At 40.8% G+C, this 14,607-nt stretch overlaps 1 protein-coding gene across 1 annotated transcript; it reads right to left on the bottom strand.

The window, feature by feature from the left end:
* Window positions 1-471: 471 nt before the first annotated feature.
* On the bottom strand, window positions 472-14,196 carry LOC104503334 (probable threonine--tRNA ligase 2, cytoplasmic; the record flags this gene model as incomplete). Its single annotated transcript, XM_010157331.1, has 18 exons — window positions 472-620; window positions 736-850; window positions 1,576-1,648; window positions 2,425-2,529; window positions 3,667-3,767; window positions 3,866-3,943; window positions 4,367-4,504; window positions 4,883-5,045; window positions 5,862-6,028; window positions 6,447-6,545; window positions 7,618-7,764; window positions 8,970-9,048; window positions 9,588-9,652; window positions 10,274-10,391; window positions 11,191-11,312; window positions 12,320-12,443; window positions 13,124-13,314; window positions 14,104-14,196. Coding segments are annotated over 18 exons (2,127 nt in total), but the record flags the coding sequence as incomplete, so codon positions are not given.
* Between the last annotated feature and the right edge of the window lie 411 nt (window positions 14,197-14,607).

Raw genomic sequence — 14,607 nt, 5'->3', positions numbered from 1 at the left:
TCAGAAAGCATCAAGCTATTCCTCCCCACTCCCGCTCCCAACAGACATCACCTGGAGTTACAAACCCCAAAACACCCCTGATGCCAAGCTCGGGATCCAGGCCCTGTCCATCATGCAACCACTACGTGACAGAGGTAGCCTGGCAACCGGCCTGCTTCCCCGCCTCCAGCACCTTGACTTCCTCCAGCCCCCATTTATTTCCACAGCAAACCCAACTGTTCTTAGCAAAGGTGTAGGACTTTATAAATCAGCATTCTGCAACTCATGCCGACAGGAATCCCAGGGGATAGTCAACGGAGTCGGCAGTCACATCTGTCCTCTCATGCTATTCCTGGAGCACCAACGCTGCTGTGCTTGCTTAGTCTCCGTATCCACCAGCTGAAAGTCCTCTCAGATGAGCATCGCTGCTGTGCAGGAGAGAAACACCATTTCACATGGGTACCTGATGGCTTCTCCCCTCTAGCAGCAACATCAGAATTCTTCTTCTGCATTTGGAACACGTGAACTCTTAAACTTCCCGAGTTTTTCAATAGCAGAGGCCACCAAAATCTCTCCATGAACTTTGTTGTCTCTTGTTCGTACATTGACAGCATTATTTGCCTTCTCCTTCTCTCCAACCACTGCAAGACATATCACAAACAATATTAAACCAACTACATCACAAAACGAGCCTCCAGACAAACTCCATGCCCAGTCTTAACAACGATATTCAGAAATGTAAGGTGCTGCAATTACCCAAGATAAAGTTATACTGGGCCAGCTGGGCATTTCTAATTTTCTTGTTTAATGTGCAGCTTTGATCTAGATCCACATCTGACATAAATCCTGCTTCAAAAAATTCACTGCAAACCTAAAAGAAGAAGAAGAAAAAAAAATCTTACTATTCCAGTACATTACAACAGGAATTTGTCCATGCTGTATTCCCTGATCTCTTCCTGTAATTATTTTGTGCTTGTGCGTAATTTTGCCCTTGTGAATTGTTACAAGGAAGTCAATGAGGCTACTTGAAACCTGCACACACACTTAAGGGCTCAGCAGGACTCCAGCTGGAAGCCAATACAAGGGAACATCCGTATCAGATACGTGCTGATCTCCTCAGACAGCTACACCGCCCAATGTCCCAAAGGTTTCCTCAGTCTGGGAACGAAGAAAGAGGAGAAGCAACAAACCCACTTTTGCTGCATTTAAAAGAAAAGCAGGGGAGAGGGGTAAAAACGACCACAGTCAAATGCAATGTAGTCAAGAGTATACGTGCTGGGACGTGGAAGAAACTGGCTCCACCCCTACTTTAAGCAGGTAATTCTGTAAGTAATCACTAGTATGTAAGGTTTGTCTTCCAGAATGATTTCTCCTTCAACAATTACAGAGGTAATTATGTACAGGAAACCAGAACCCAGAACACTTAACGTTACACGTCCCTTTCTTGGGCTTAGACAAGTTTTAGACTACGTGGAAAAAATTTACTTCCCCCCATGTCTCCAAAACTATTCAAGCATTCCTTCCTTGTTCTGGGACAAGTACTTACGGAGCTATTAAAATTGCTTGCTACTGTGAAAAGGAAGGCCCTACTCTCACCTGCCGGGCGTACTCTTCAGAAGCAGGTCCCACAGGCACAACCATGACCTGCCGTGGAGACAGCCAGAACGGCCTGGCAAGCAAGACAAGAAAAATAGGAAATAAATGTGCATTTTACATTTGCATGCACATCTACAGTCGTGTTCCCCAATAACAACTCCTTTACTTGGTAAAAATATTTGTGTTGGCTAAGGATGTTGGATAACACGTTAGCATCCTCTTTTCAAACTTCGCATAAAACAGCAAATAGACTGATTCCAGCAAAAAGACATACGCAGAACTCTGACCTTCTCTTCATTTCCTAGCTGACTTCACCACTCTAAACAGATTTTTTTTTTTGTTTGGCGTAATTTCCACTTCTATTTATAACTTTACAGTGAAAGGTGGACAGTCAGCTCTTCCTCAATACTTGAAATCCATTAGTGAAGAACTATCTTATTCGAGATGAAACCACATCTTACAAGGTAAAAAAATATTTCATAAATTAGCACTAATTCATGCCTGTATAAATATGGCTTTGCATATGTCTAACGTCTTCCCAGCACAAAAGCATGATTTTTAAGAAAAAAAGGAACAGGAGTAATGCAGCACATACACATGCAATTACAGTTCTTATTTCTGCTTTACAGTATTTTTTTCTGGCAATCTCATAAAACTGAATTATTAATAATGAACTATTAATAAAAGGATATCATACAACTCAGACCATAAAATTAGACTTATTTTCTTGTAACCTTCCTACTAATTCTGAGAACACTCTAGGGAAATTATTTTGCACCATAATATATGGGACATTAGGGAAGATATGCATTTTCTACATTGTTAAACATTTAGAGAACAGCCACGTACCATTTTCCTCCATAATTTTCTGCTAGAATAGCGATCATTCTCTCCACAGATCCCAAAATAGCTCTGTGAATAATCACTGGCCTTTTCTTATCATCACCATCCTTACTGAAAAAGAATAAGTTTTAAATAAATATTTTTAGCTCACACACAGATAATCCCACTAATATTTTTTATTCTACTTGTCAGGGAAAGACAAAACTCAGTTAATTATACTTTGGCAAAATCTGCCGGTTTTGTTGAAAATGTCCTTTCCCCAAGTCACCTGGGCTTTTAAAGGAACACTGAATAATGCTAGTGACTGAAAATAACCCTGCCTGTAGCATATGCACCAACTCCTAATTTTAAAAGACACTCGACTGACTCAGCTCTGTTTCTAATGCATTTTAGTATTTTATCTTCTGCCTCGCACGCCCTTTTCTTGCTTTTATTTTGCTGCACAGGCTCTTACCCACCCTTACTGTTCATGGCTTTGCTTAAAATGCCAAGCCTGTGATTACAAAAAGGCCAGCTGCTGCTCACTGCAGTACTGTCCCCTACCAGAGCTGTGACATCTACCGCAGTACCTGCCGCAGGGCCAAAAAGAACTGATTATAGACTTCTATCTTTCGATGAAACTCTCCATAAAACACAAGACCAACCAGAGCAAGAAAAGCAACCCAGGAAATGCGTGTTCAAGTCAACATGGCACTAAGATTAGTTCACACAGTGCATAAATACCCCTCTTCCTACCTGGAAGCCAAAGCGAGACTTTCCATTGAAAACTGTTAGCAGCTGGTTTATGTCTGAAGCTTAGCAACCTGACGTGAGAAAAGGAATGAAGTACTTGCTGCTAACATCCCAGCCCCGTAAGACATGTCTGAATTTGTATGTAATGTCTTCAAAGGAGACACAGTGACTAGGCTGAAAGTGAATACTGACTCGCCTGAGCATTCTTTAGCATTATATGTGATCAGTTGTCTTCCCAGCTGGCAGATAAGACAGATCATGACATTTTCCTGGAACCAGTAGCATTTACAATTCTAGTGAGCTATCGTGGCATTGAAGAAATATTCAAGTTTGTGACTCCGTCCGCTACTCAACAGGGATGTTTCCCCTCCCAACCAGGCTAATCATGTGTTCAGTGAGCAAGAGGGCATTCATACACCTCAGTTTAATGGGAATTAATAATAAAAAATTGTTTACTTGAATTATATGTACTCTTATTTCACTTAAAAGAGGAAGATCAGTAGCTCAACCACTCACCCAACGTAAGTGAGATTAAATCGAATGGGTAGTTGGAAGTCAAGTTGGATAGTAGCGCACTGATGGTACCTGCCAATAGCATCTTTGATTTTAATATCAATCTGCGAAGCAAAATAACACAGTTACTGAATACACGTGCCTCCATTGTGGCTGTATTCTTGGCCAGCCCACAGTTGTATTAAAACGCTGATTCACTAACCTTAGGGCCATAAAAGGCTCCATCTCCTGGATTCAAATTCCATGGCTCTCCAAAGTCATTCAAGCTGCTTTGAAGTTGCTAATCATAAAATGAGAGAATAATTAAAAAAGGTATAGCAGGGCCTTTCACTACTGTAGTCAAAGGGTTTGCCTTTGCAACACAAAGGGAGTCGACAGGCAACACAACTCCTGTTGTTCAAGTATTTAGTCATTTACGGTAAATAATCCTGAAATAAGAGTAGCTCCTTCTGCAAGTGGTGTGATGAATCTGAAATGAAGATTAATACAAATAAAATCTGTTCAAGGCAAGGGGCTAAGTAAGTTCTCGTTTTATACAGAAACTTCAAGTTTAACATGAAGTTTTTCACCAGACATTTCTGCTAAGCACAAAGCACCTGATTGAAGCAGTTTCATTATTCAACACGAAAAGAACCTAGTTAAACATCCACCTCAGGAAATGCAAATATTGTTTGGTTTGTTTGTTTGCTTTCAAATGAATTACCTTTTCTGCACGGTCCCAGATCTCTAACTCTCCTAGATAATTTTCTGGTCTTGTAGAAAGATGTAGTTGAAAGGTAAAACCGAAGACAGCATACACTGATCTCAGGAAATCAAGACAGCCCTTAATTTCTTCTTCGATCTTAAACATAAACGAAATACATGGGTTCAAATTTACTTACACAGAAATGTGATTGGATTTTCTGAATCCCTCATAATCAGAATAAGAGTCCATGAAATAAATAAGTAAATAACAATTAAAAAATCACATGAAAATTACATCCTACAAACCCAAATCTCGGTAACGGTTGAAGAGCAGTGAGGTGTTGGGGCTTGGAAGCATGACAAGGTAAGTAACATCTTGTTAAACTTGGGCTTCTGGAGCCAAATCGCACAGGTCAGACGTGACAAGGAGTACCTCACCCTATTCACACAGCCACACTACAATCTGAGGCAAGCGCGGGGGTTATCGTTGGGTTGTGGTGAGGTTTTTGTGTTGTTTGGGTTGGGGTTTTTTTACCTGTTCTATTGTGCAAAAGATGTGAGCATCGTCTTGTTGGAAGCGCCTTACACGAGTCAAGCCACTTAAAGTCCCAGATAGTTCATTTCGGTGAAGAACCCCAAAATCTGCAAATCTAAGAGGCATTTCCCTCCAGGATCGTGGACGATGGGCAAACATCAAGCTAGAAGGAACACAGAAGAACCTTCTTTTTATCCTTCTTATAAAAGATTTAAGACAAGACAAACTAAAACAGTGTTAGTCCAGCCAGTAATGACATTTTAAAGCATTTATTCATTCAGGATGTCTGCATCCTGTAGTGACAGGACAAGGGGTAACGGGTACCAATTGAAAACAGGAAGGTTTAGATTAGCTATCAGGAAGAAATTCTTCACAGAGAGGGTGGTGAGGCACTGGAACAGGTTGCCCCGAGATGTTGTGGATGCCCCATCCCTGGAAGTGTTCAAGGCCAGGCTGGATGTGGCTTTGAGCAACCTGGTCTAGTGGAAGGTGTCCCTGCCCATGGCAGGGGGGTTGGAACTAGATGATCTTTAAGGTCCCTTCCAACCCAAACCATTCTATGATTCTATGATCCTACAAGGCAGGCAAATAGAAGTGCAGCCCTGCGAACGCATTGCTAAAGACCGCCCAGAAAAAGCACTGTGAGAGTAACAATCCAGACTAGTTCACCTGTACCTTCTTTTGGTACACCACACCCAATGCCCAGCTCTATCCAACATAACCTGTATTTCCTAGCGGTACAGGCTAGTGTTAGCATGCACAAACCTAGCTCTCTTAGTGCAGGCTTCCCGAAAGATCCTCCTACAGGAGCTGTATTTGGTCTGCTTTGGGACACTGCCAGGGGAGCTCTGGACACACCAGTTCCTCAGCAGTCCATTGCAGACATACAAGATAGCGTGTATTAACACTGCTTACTTTCCCTCAGCCCCACAAAGAGTTAACAGAGTGAAATAAGAAGTTTTCAGCTGAGAGTACAAACCAATGTCCTGGACAATTCATGGGCTTAAGGGCAAAAGTTTCTTTCTCGATCTCAAAAGAGAACATATTTTCACTGTAGTGCTGCCAGTGTCCTGAAGCTTCCCAGAGTTTGCTGTTGAAGATGTTTGGAGATACAACTTCAGTAAAATTACGCTTGTGATACTCCTCCTATAAAACAAGTTAACATGTAAAAGGTGACAGAGCATTTGCCAAGCAAAAGCCTGATTATTTTTAACTGTGTTCTTATGATGGCGATTTACTGGGAGACTAAAGAACTACTGCACACGTATGTTTTAGCCAACAGGAAAAGTCATGTCAATGCTTTACTCTGCCCTGTTTTCAATGATGGCAATTTACTGGGAGACTAAAGAACTACTGCACACGTATGTTTTAGCCAACAGGAAAAGTCATGTCAATGACTTTTTTTGTTTTCAAAAAAGTTAGATCTGCATAATCATCAGGACACTCTGGTACACACCTACACACACAGATGTTTCTCTTTCTGAGGATAGCGCAGTGCTAGGAATGGCCTATCTCAACACCGACGTTATTAAGTTTGTTAGGAGTTACATTAGAATGCACTCACTCGTATGAAATCCACAAGCGTGTTATAAAGGCAGGCACCTCTGGGGAGGAAAAAGCAGCTTCCAGGACTCAAATCATGAAAGAAGAAGAGTTCTTGCTCCTAGGTAAGTTAAAACCAGAATGCTGTAACACCACTTCAGATGGAACCACAGAACAATTGCAGAACTGATTAGTAACCTCTTTGGTACCATAGATATTAGACAGATGCTAGATAAATTGATTGGTACTAGATAATTGGTTTATGAAAAAGCACAGAAGTAGTTCTCAATACTATACAATACAAATATTCAGGTCTTAATGACTTAACAGAAATAAGTATGAACACTTCTGCAAAGATGATTTTTCCACTTCTCTGTCACCATTTTCCATAAATTCCTCAGTGGCTCTTCCTCTTCTGAGTTACCCTTCATCTTGGCTCACGAAGGCCCTTCAGAGTCTCTCCTTCATGCCTGCCAGCAAGCAGGGACGGGCGTGTGCCTGCAGCCAACGATGCCGACCTTCACCTACACATGAGTTTTGCAAACAAATGCCCCCCTGCTTTCACCCGTACTGCCCATTACGCCACTTCTTCTCCCCAGTACCCTCCCTGCAACTCCACCTTCTCTACAGAACTATAGCAAAGGTGACAACAGTTAGGAGACTGCATGCCAACATGACCAATGCTAGGTCACAGTCTTTGTCTGTGTCCGCCTAATGTCTTCTGACTTACACACCACGTAACATTAAAGCTGCTCATTTAAATCTAGTTTATTCACAACAACTGAAGTACTGCACATACATACACATAATTATTACCTTACTTAAGCCTACAATAAAGAATTACCAAATTGTATGATCTGTACAATTCTCAGTAATTTCTCTCTTCTATGAACAATATAGTGGTTTAGGTAGGCTCTGAAAAGACCTGACATTAAAAGGTTTAACATACACTTCCCTCAACTGAGGGACTACCCCATTACTTCTTCCCAACATCAGTTCAGCATTTGTATGCAAGTGACAGGTTAAGTTTGTAGAACTGAAGTTTTACAATACAGCTGACACCAAGAAATTCACAGAACTGGCTCCCATTCAAACTGCCAAAAAATGGAAACAAAGAACTCCAAATAAACAACAAAACAGAGTAAGTTTTATTACAGAAGCCTAAAAGAGAAATAGACCATAAAAGAGTATACCTTTCCAATTTTCCTGTGGTCCCGGTTTCTGGCTTCTTCCTGGAATTTTTCCCATTCCTTCATCATTTTGTTATCAGGAAAGGATATTCCGTATATTCTCTGTAGAGTTTCCATGTCAGATTTTCCTTCCCAATATGTAGAGGAATTCTGAGGCACAAAACCCGTACTTCAATACAGCACTATACAATCTCAGGGAAAGGAGGAATAAGCACTAATGCATTCACATGTTACAATTTTCTTGCGAAAAAGAATTACATGCCATCAGCCAACATTTGTTTAGAACACATGCTTGTACCACCTTTTAGTCAGCATACTAATATGGAAGACAAACAAAAGTGACTGGCCAAGCCTACCCTTATACTACTTTGGTACCTTGTTTTAACTCACATCATGGCATGTGTCATTATCTCACATTTTATCATCTTAAAAAGCAGCTCTGGTTTACATTCAAAATATAATGCAGTAGGGAAGTGTGAAAGACAAAACCAAACTAACTCAAGGTTAAATCCCAGCCGTTCTGACACTCTAACCATCCCTGGAGCCCAGAATTCCATAAACTTCAATTAGGAAGTCAGCAAAAGCAACTATGATTAATATTTCAATGAGGTCAGTCTAATAAGGTTACCAAAATTAGTATCTGCAAGTAACTTAAACACCATCATAGCCAGAAGCATTTGCAAACACTGTCTCTGGCTTTCCTGTGAACAAAGCCATTTTTGAGCAGCAGTACTTGCAGACCCGCCAGCGCCCACTACACCTCCTGTACCTGTGAGATACCATCTTAAAAAGCCAAAAATACTACTTTCTGACCCAATGAAAGTCTCGGATCTTCATTTAACTGCAGAACAGAGCACACACACACCCCACGCCTCACAAAGATCTAACAGCTAGTACAGACTCAGTAGGACAGGTGTACTACAAAGTGCAAAGTTGGGACACTAGCACAGTACTACCACGTGAGCTTAGGCACCCCGCTCCTCTACTGTGCAAGGTGCAATTGGTTCCACAGCTAATCTAGCCACCACTAGCTTGAGTATTTTTGTAGTGCCCTTCATTACAGTTTAAGCATGCATGTTACTGCATCAATATCCTGATAAGAAAAAAAGATGCTGTTAACTTTCACTGATGTACTATTGTGATGATCAGGAATCAGTAAACCCTGGAAGCAGATGAATGGTAAGTCTGTAGTTCTACTTGTACAACAGAGGCAGGGAAAGGAATGAAGAACTAATTCCAGAGTAAGCAAAGAATACAAAAAGCAGTAGCATAATCCCTTTGGCAGAAATAAAAACAGAAATAAATCAAATGACCCACAGTTTCAATAAGTTTCAATGAAGTTAATTTAAACTTACTTTAAATATTTTAAGGGCCTTAATTTTTCCAGTGTGTCTCACATGTGGACCCCTGCAGAGATCAATCAGTGGACCACATCTATAAACCAAAAGCAGAAGAGTGTTTACTTTAAAACACTCCAACATTTTTAAATACAGTCATTAATGGCAGACAAGTTAATGCTTGACATGTTTAAACACACTAGTAAGTATGTAAGCTTGGCTAAAGTTGGCCAGGAAACTTCAAACTATGCACATCAAACAGAAAAATTATTTCTGCCATTTTCCAGCTAACTAGTTTCAGTCCTGGTAGCTGAATGAACATGATCCTCACCCCACACTGAGCTAAGAGTTAGCTTTACCCATTATCCACCAATTCAAGGTCAGGGGTAGTAACTTATTTTTGCTTGTTCTGGTTTCAATTAACAGATTAAAAGTCTATTTGCATTTTTCCACAAGTTAAGACCTAATCTGTGCCAGCAGAGAAACACCTGATATAACATAAGTAGCAATATTAATTGTAAACTTAAAGTCTCCACCATACAAGTATTCAGAAGTTAAAATAAAATAATACTTCTCCTCTCAATTTAAATGAAATCTGCCCAACTATTGAAATATTTCATAGTACCTTTTCTTTACCTGTATATTGTGGTAGTTGGGGTGTTCACCTTCTCATTCAGGATGCGACACTTAAACTTGTTATACTGTGTGGGAAAAAATGGTAAGTCAGAAGCATCACTAAAATTGCTAATAACATTCTATTTTAAATTACGTATTAATAATGCAAATGCATCAGTAAAAGACAGCTAAAAAGTTACATGATCACATATATGTCTGCAAAAGTTTGACATCCTCTCAGAAGAGGTTTTCAAGAAGGAAAAGAGGCAAAAATACCTTCCTTTCCCTGAGGGTGTGTTAAGCAGAGCGACTGCCACCTGCACGCCTCACAGCACCTTCGAAAGGCTACTGAGCCAGACCCCTGAGACTGGTAACATTCCCTGTGTGAAACACAGGACAAGCGGACAAAGTCTTTTTTGACTTGTCTCTGCAAGTGAGCCACTGTGAATGTGTGCCTTTCGGGTACTCATTTCTTCATCATCTCATGGAGCTTGAGGTGTTTTGTGCAGTAAGAAACTGGTTTTATTACTGCCTGAAAACATCCTCAACACTTGAGAGGAATATGGAGAGGGGGAAAAGGATGCTCTTCTTCCTCTTTGGTTTATGGGACAGGTACTATTCTGATGAGTCAGTCACATCCAGTATCCTACAAAAGTTACATTTTCAAAGATCACTGCACCAGAATCACAGCTACTCCAGAGGTTTACCTTAAACATGTCTAACAGGATCTCCTTTTTGACTTCCAGCCTTTCAAAAGCCTGCTTCTCTTTTATGATATTTTTACAGCGGTTCTCTAGCAGTGGGAATTCAGTACTAGACACACCTCTAAGCAGACAGACACAGAAAAAAAGAAACAAATTATTTTGATATTACCATTTTTAAGTCATCACTTTACAGTGGTCTAATTTGAAGAACATGGGATGTGTTGTTTGCCACAGTATTTTTTTTAGTTTCTTACAATTAGCTGTACTTTCAGACACTAAACTCAGAAACAGAAGTGGTATCACCCTGAACAAACCCACTGCAAGGACTCCTAGAAAAGTCTTTGACACGTTTAAATGTCTGGAAGATCTGCAGCTCAAAGTATACGTGATTTAAGAGAAAAACAACCTCAACCCAGCTGTAAGAGCTAGTTTATCAGCTGATGCAGATTCGGCATTCTCCCTGACTACAGGAAGATAAACAAGGGAAAAACAGAATTGTAAAGCTGTGCACAAGGATTAGACAAGCAGTAAACACCAACACAAGTTACATGCATACGTGACATTTCTACAAGTGACTATGGCACTTGGAAACTAAACTCCCATCGTTCTTCAAGGAAATTGCCTCCTGTATCTCCCAGGGACTTCAGAAAGTTTTCCCCAAACACTCGGCATTTAGTACAGAACATTCAACACCTGCAGTCTTATGGAGTAGGTGTCTGAACACTGCTCTTGAATTTAAATAGACACACACCCTCAGTACATATACGTACACAGACCTATACTATGAAGATTAACCTACCAGTCTTAAACCATACTACATGTGATTTTACTTTAACATGCAGAAACATGACTGAGCAAAAATAATTCTAACACTGAGCTTCAGTACAGAGTATTAAAGTTCTTAGACACTGAAATTTTACCTATCTTCAATGTACATGTCATAATAAAATCCGTTCTCAATTGGTGGTCCATAGCATAGGTAGCCCCCAAAAAAACCCTCCATGGCTTCTCCAAGAATATGAGCACTTGAATGCCAATAAACCTGCAAAGAGAGTCAGGTGAGCAAGTCACGGGGTCACATGCATTGTGTAACTAAAGAAAAAACAAACCAGAGTTATATCTGCCTATGGAAAATTCACTGGAACCAATGTTGTTTACATTCTGTGACAAATACAACAAAGATCCCATCACCTTAGTACTTACCGTACCTTGTTCATTTGTAAGTTAGCTTCCGGTCAGTGAAAAGTCTGTGCAACACTAACCGCATCTAAAGCAACGTAGCCAATGCAGCTACTATTGTTCACACGCAGTACGCTTATTAATCAAACTGTAAGACACATTACCTGAAAGGTCAGAAGGGGGAGACAACAACCCAGTAGGTCAACACCAGTTTTATATCCCTAAGTCCCTGCTTCATAGCCACTGCTGCAAGATGAAGCCTTTACAAGCTCCTGAAATGCCTCAAACAAGCTTAATCAAATGAATAGTTCTTTGACAAAATGAAGTTTAATTCTAGTGTGTAAAGATAAACATAGTCTTAAGACTGAATCACAAACAAGAATCTTGGGTGTGTCACTAAGTATATTCATAGTTTAATTAACTAAGATATGCCCACTTGGGTTTCTACTAAACAGGGCTGCTACAAGGACTTGTAGGTTTTATGACTCAAATCTGATACTGGACAATTTTTGGAAAACTCTAAGACAGCCTCACTGCAGCTTTCATGTCTCATCTTGAAATGCAGCGAGACAAACCACAGAACCTAAAAGACATCAAACTATTTCAAGTTAGTGTACAACACGAGGCATTCTGATCTCGTTTGAGAAATAACCTCTTTATGCAAAAGGGAAGAGAAGAACACGTAAGATGTTATTCACCTGTTGGTTACGGGTACTTAGTATCTAATCTTTGTCAAATATGACAAATACATTACTTGAACAGTTTTGTGGCTTCTTTTTTTTAATTCAAGATTTTAAAAGCACAATGCTGCAATTGATTTCATGTCATTACTTCCTTTAACCAAGCAGAAACCAGTGAGTGTTTACTCACAGCTTTTGCTTCTTCGTTATCAAACATAAGTAGCTCCAGAGTACAGTCTTCCTCCAGTGGACGATCCAGGTCCCACAATTCGCCATTCACTTTGGCTATGATTGCATTGGAAGCCAACATTTGACTAAAAACCACAAATTATGACAAGAGACCAAAATATTTGGGTTAAGATTTGCAAAAGTGCTTAGGTTTCTAAACCCTGTAAGACCCCACCCACACCTCGTAGCACCTAGAGCTCTGTAATTTTGGTTTCTGTGGGTGTCTTAAACACTTTTCAACTTTTAAGATACAGACTCCTCAGGCCAGGCTGGATGTGGCTTTGAGCAACCTGGTCTAGTGCAAGGTGTCCCTGCCCATGTCAGGGGGGTTGGAACTAAATGATCTTTAAGGTCCCTTCCAACCCAAACCATTCTATGATTCTATGGTTCGTTAACTGGTTTTCAGTGCTGGGGATCTGGAGGAAAAACTGCTTCTAACAACAGCATCTACAGTTACCTGATAACTCACAAAACTTCAGATTCCCTCTATGAATTCCCAGTACTCTCACTGGTGGTTGTATATTTTCACTGGAAGCAAGCATCAAGATCCCAGCACAGAATCCCAGGCATCACTAAGAACGGTAACTTCAGCCAGCTCTTTCTCCTGCATTAAGCTGACGTTTCAGTGATCTCCCCAAATAAACCAACTCAAGAGAGTCGCCATACACTGACCGTGACACACACATTTCATGCAGCAAGGTAAGAGACCAACGACAGTAACGCATTTATCACCACAAAAGTACAACTCCTTCAATCTGCAGGTTACCTAATTCCTACAGCTAATTGATATGGTGTGGTTTTCCAAGATTCCCCTTCAGCCACCTTTCCATCTGTCAGAGTAATTTTAATAGGTTTGCTCTGGTTGGCCACTCTGTAAGCTAGCAAAGCATCGTGTTCTTTTTTCAGTGCTTCGTAAAGCTTCAGCCTGTCTTCTATGAAGCTTGGCTCACACTGGAGCTGTAAGAAATTAATGCAATCATACACACATATATTTGTGAGAGAAGCAGAATAAAAGGATTCACAATGTTCACACATCCCTAGATGTTCCAACTGAGACCAGATTTTGCTGTACTAGAATTTATACTAGCATGCAGTAAAGCATTTGTAAGTAATTATACACAGGATAGTCCCATCCAACTCACTGTTTTGTAGTGACTTTCCAATTTTCCAATGTACCTTCACTAGTTTGGGCCTAAATGGCTTTGTGAGTTTGTCCTCTGAAAGGAGCCTAAATTCCTGCCCCAGAATATGTATTTGGCTAACATTTCAGAGAACTTAGGATCACTCCATCAAGCCCCCACTTCTTCTGGTCCATTCAAAGCATCAGAGTGAAATAAGCTAGTTCACGGGAAGTTTCCTTTAGTATAGGGTAAGGTGAATTATTAATACCTAGTGACAGCTAGTGCTGCCAACATCCTCTGTCAGTCACGTACTCTATTTAACTGTTCATGAACCATCACTCTTACTGGAACCACAGCATCCTGACCCTTATTTCCCAATAGCCCAACCCCTTTTTTTTTTTTTTCCACAAAAAGTAGAGATCAAGAATGTATAAGTAACCCTACTAGTTACATGCAAGATGAAGCTCTTAAATAATGACTTTTTCTACATCCAAGCTATAGCAAGCTTTTTTCCTGAAATCTAGGATTCCAAAATACAGCAGAGTATTTCAGATTCCAGTACCTTTTCTCAATCTAGCCAAACAATACTCCGTCTATTGGTGTGTGGTATGAAATAACCACTTACATCACTGTGATGTCGGTTCACAGCTTCATTTTCTTTTTCCTTCTCCTCTTTATTTTGATTCACTCCAAGAGCTGGACGTGCATTGAAGACTTTCTGAAAACAGTGATAGTATGAAGTACACCCCTATGCCTATAAGTCTTTCCCGGCAACCACCGAAACAAATCAAACCAGATCAGTGCAATAATGGGCTAAAAAGGCAATTGCAGACGAATGAGGTATGTCCTTAGAACAAGGGAAAGCCTTCTCCTGACACATGTAAAGCGCGTCCTGCTGATGTTCAGCACCCACAGAACCGCTCACCAAGTAAAACCTTCTCAAGGCAACGCCCCCAGTTTGACTACCGCCGCCACCCCGGTAAAGCCTGCCCGGCGACACCCTGGGGCCCTACAACGGCCGGGCGAGCAGAGAACACAGCCGTGGTACTCCGCCTCCGCCACGGGCAGGGAGCGCCGGGGGCAGCGCTGCTCAGCGCCCAGGGCACGCGCGGAGCGCACAGACCGGAAC

Source organism: Eurypyga helias, unplaced genomic scaffold (assembly GCF_000690775.1).
Source record: "Eurypyga helias isolate BGI_N326 unplaced genomic scaffold, ASM69077v1 scaffold42578, whole genome shotgun sequence".
Classification (NCBI taxonomy): Eukaryota; Metazoa; Chordata; class Aves; order Eurypygiformes; family Eurypygidae; genus Eurypyga; species Eurypyga helias.
The sequence above is the reverse complement of the archived record's forward strand: the minus strand, read 5'-3'. Positions and strand labels throughout refer to the sequence as shown.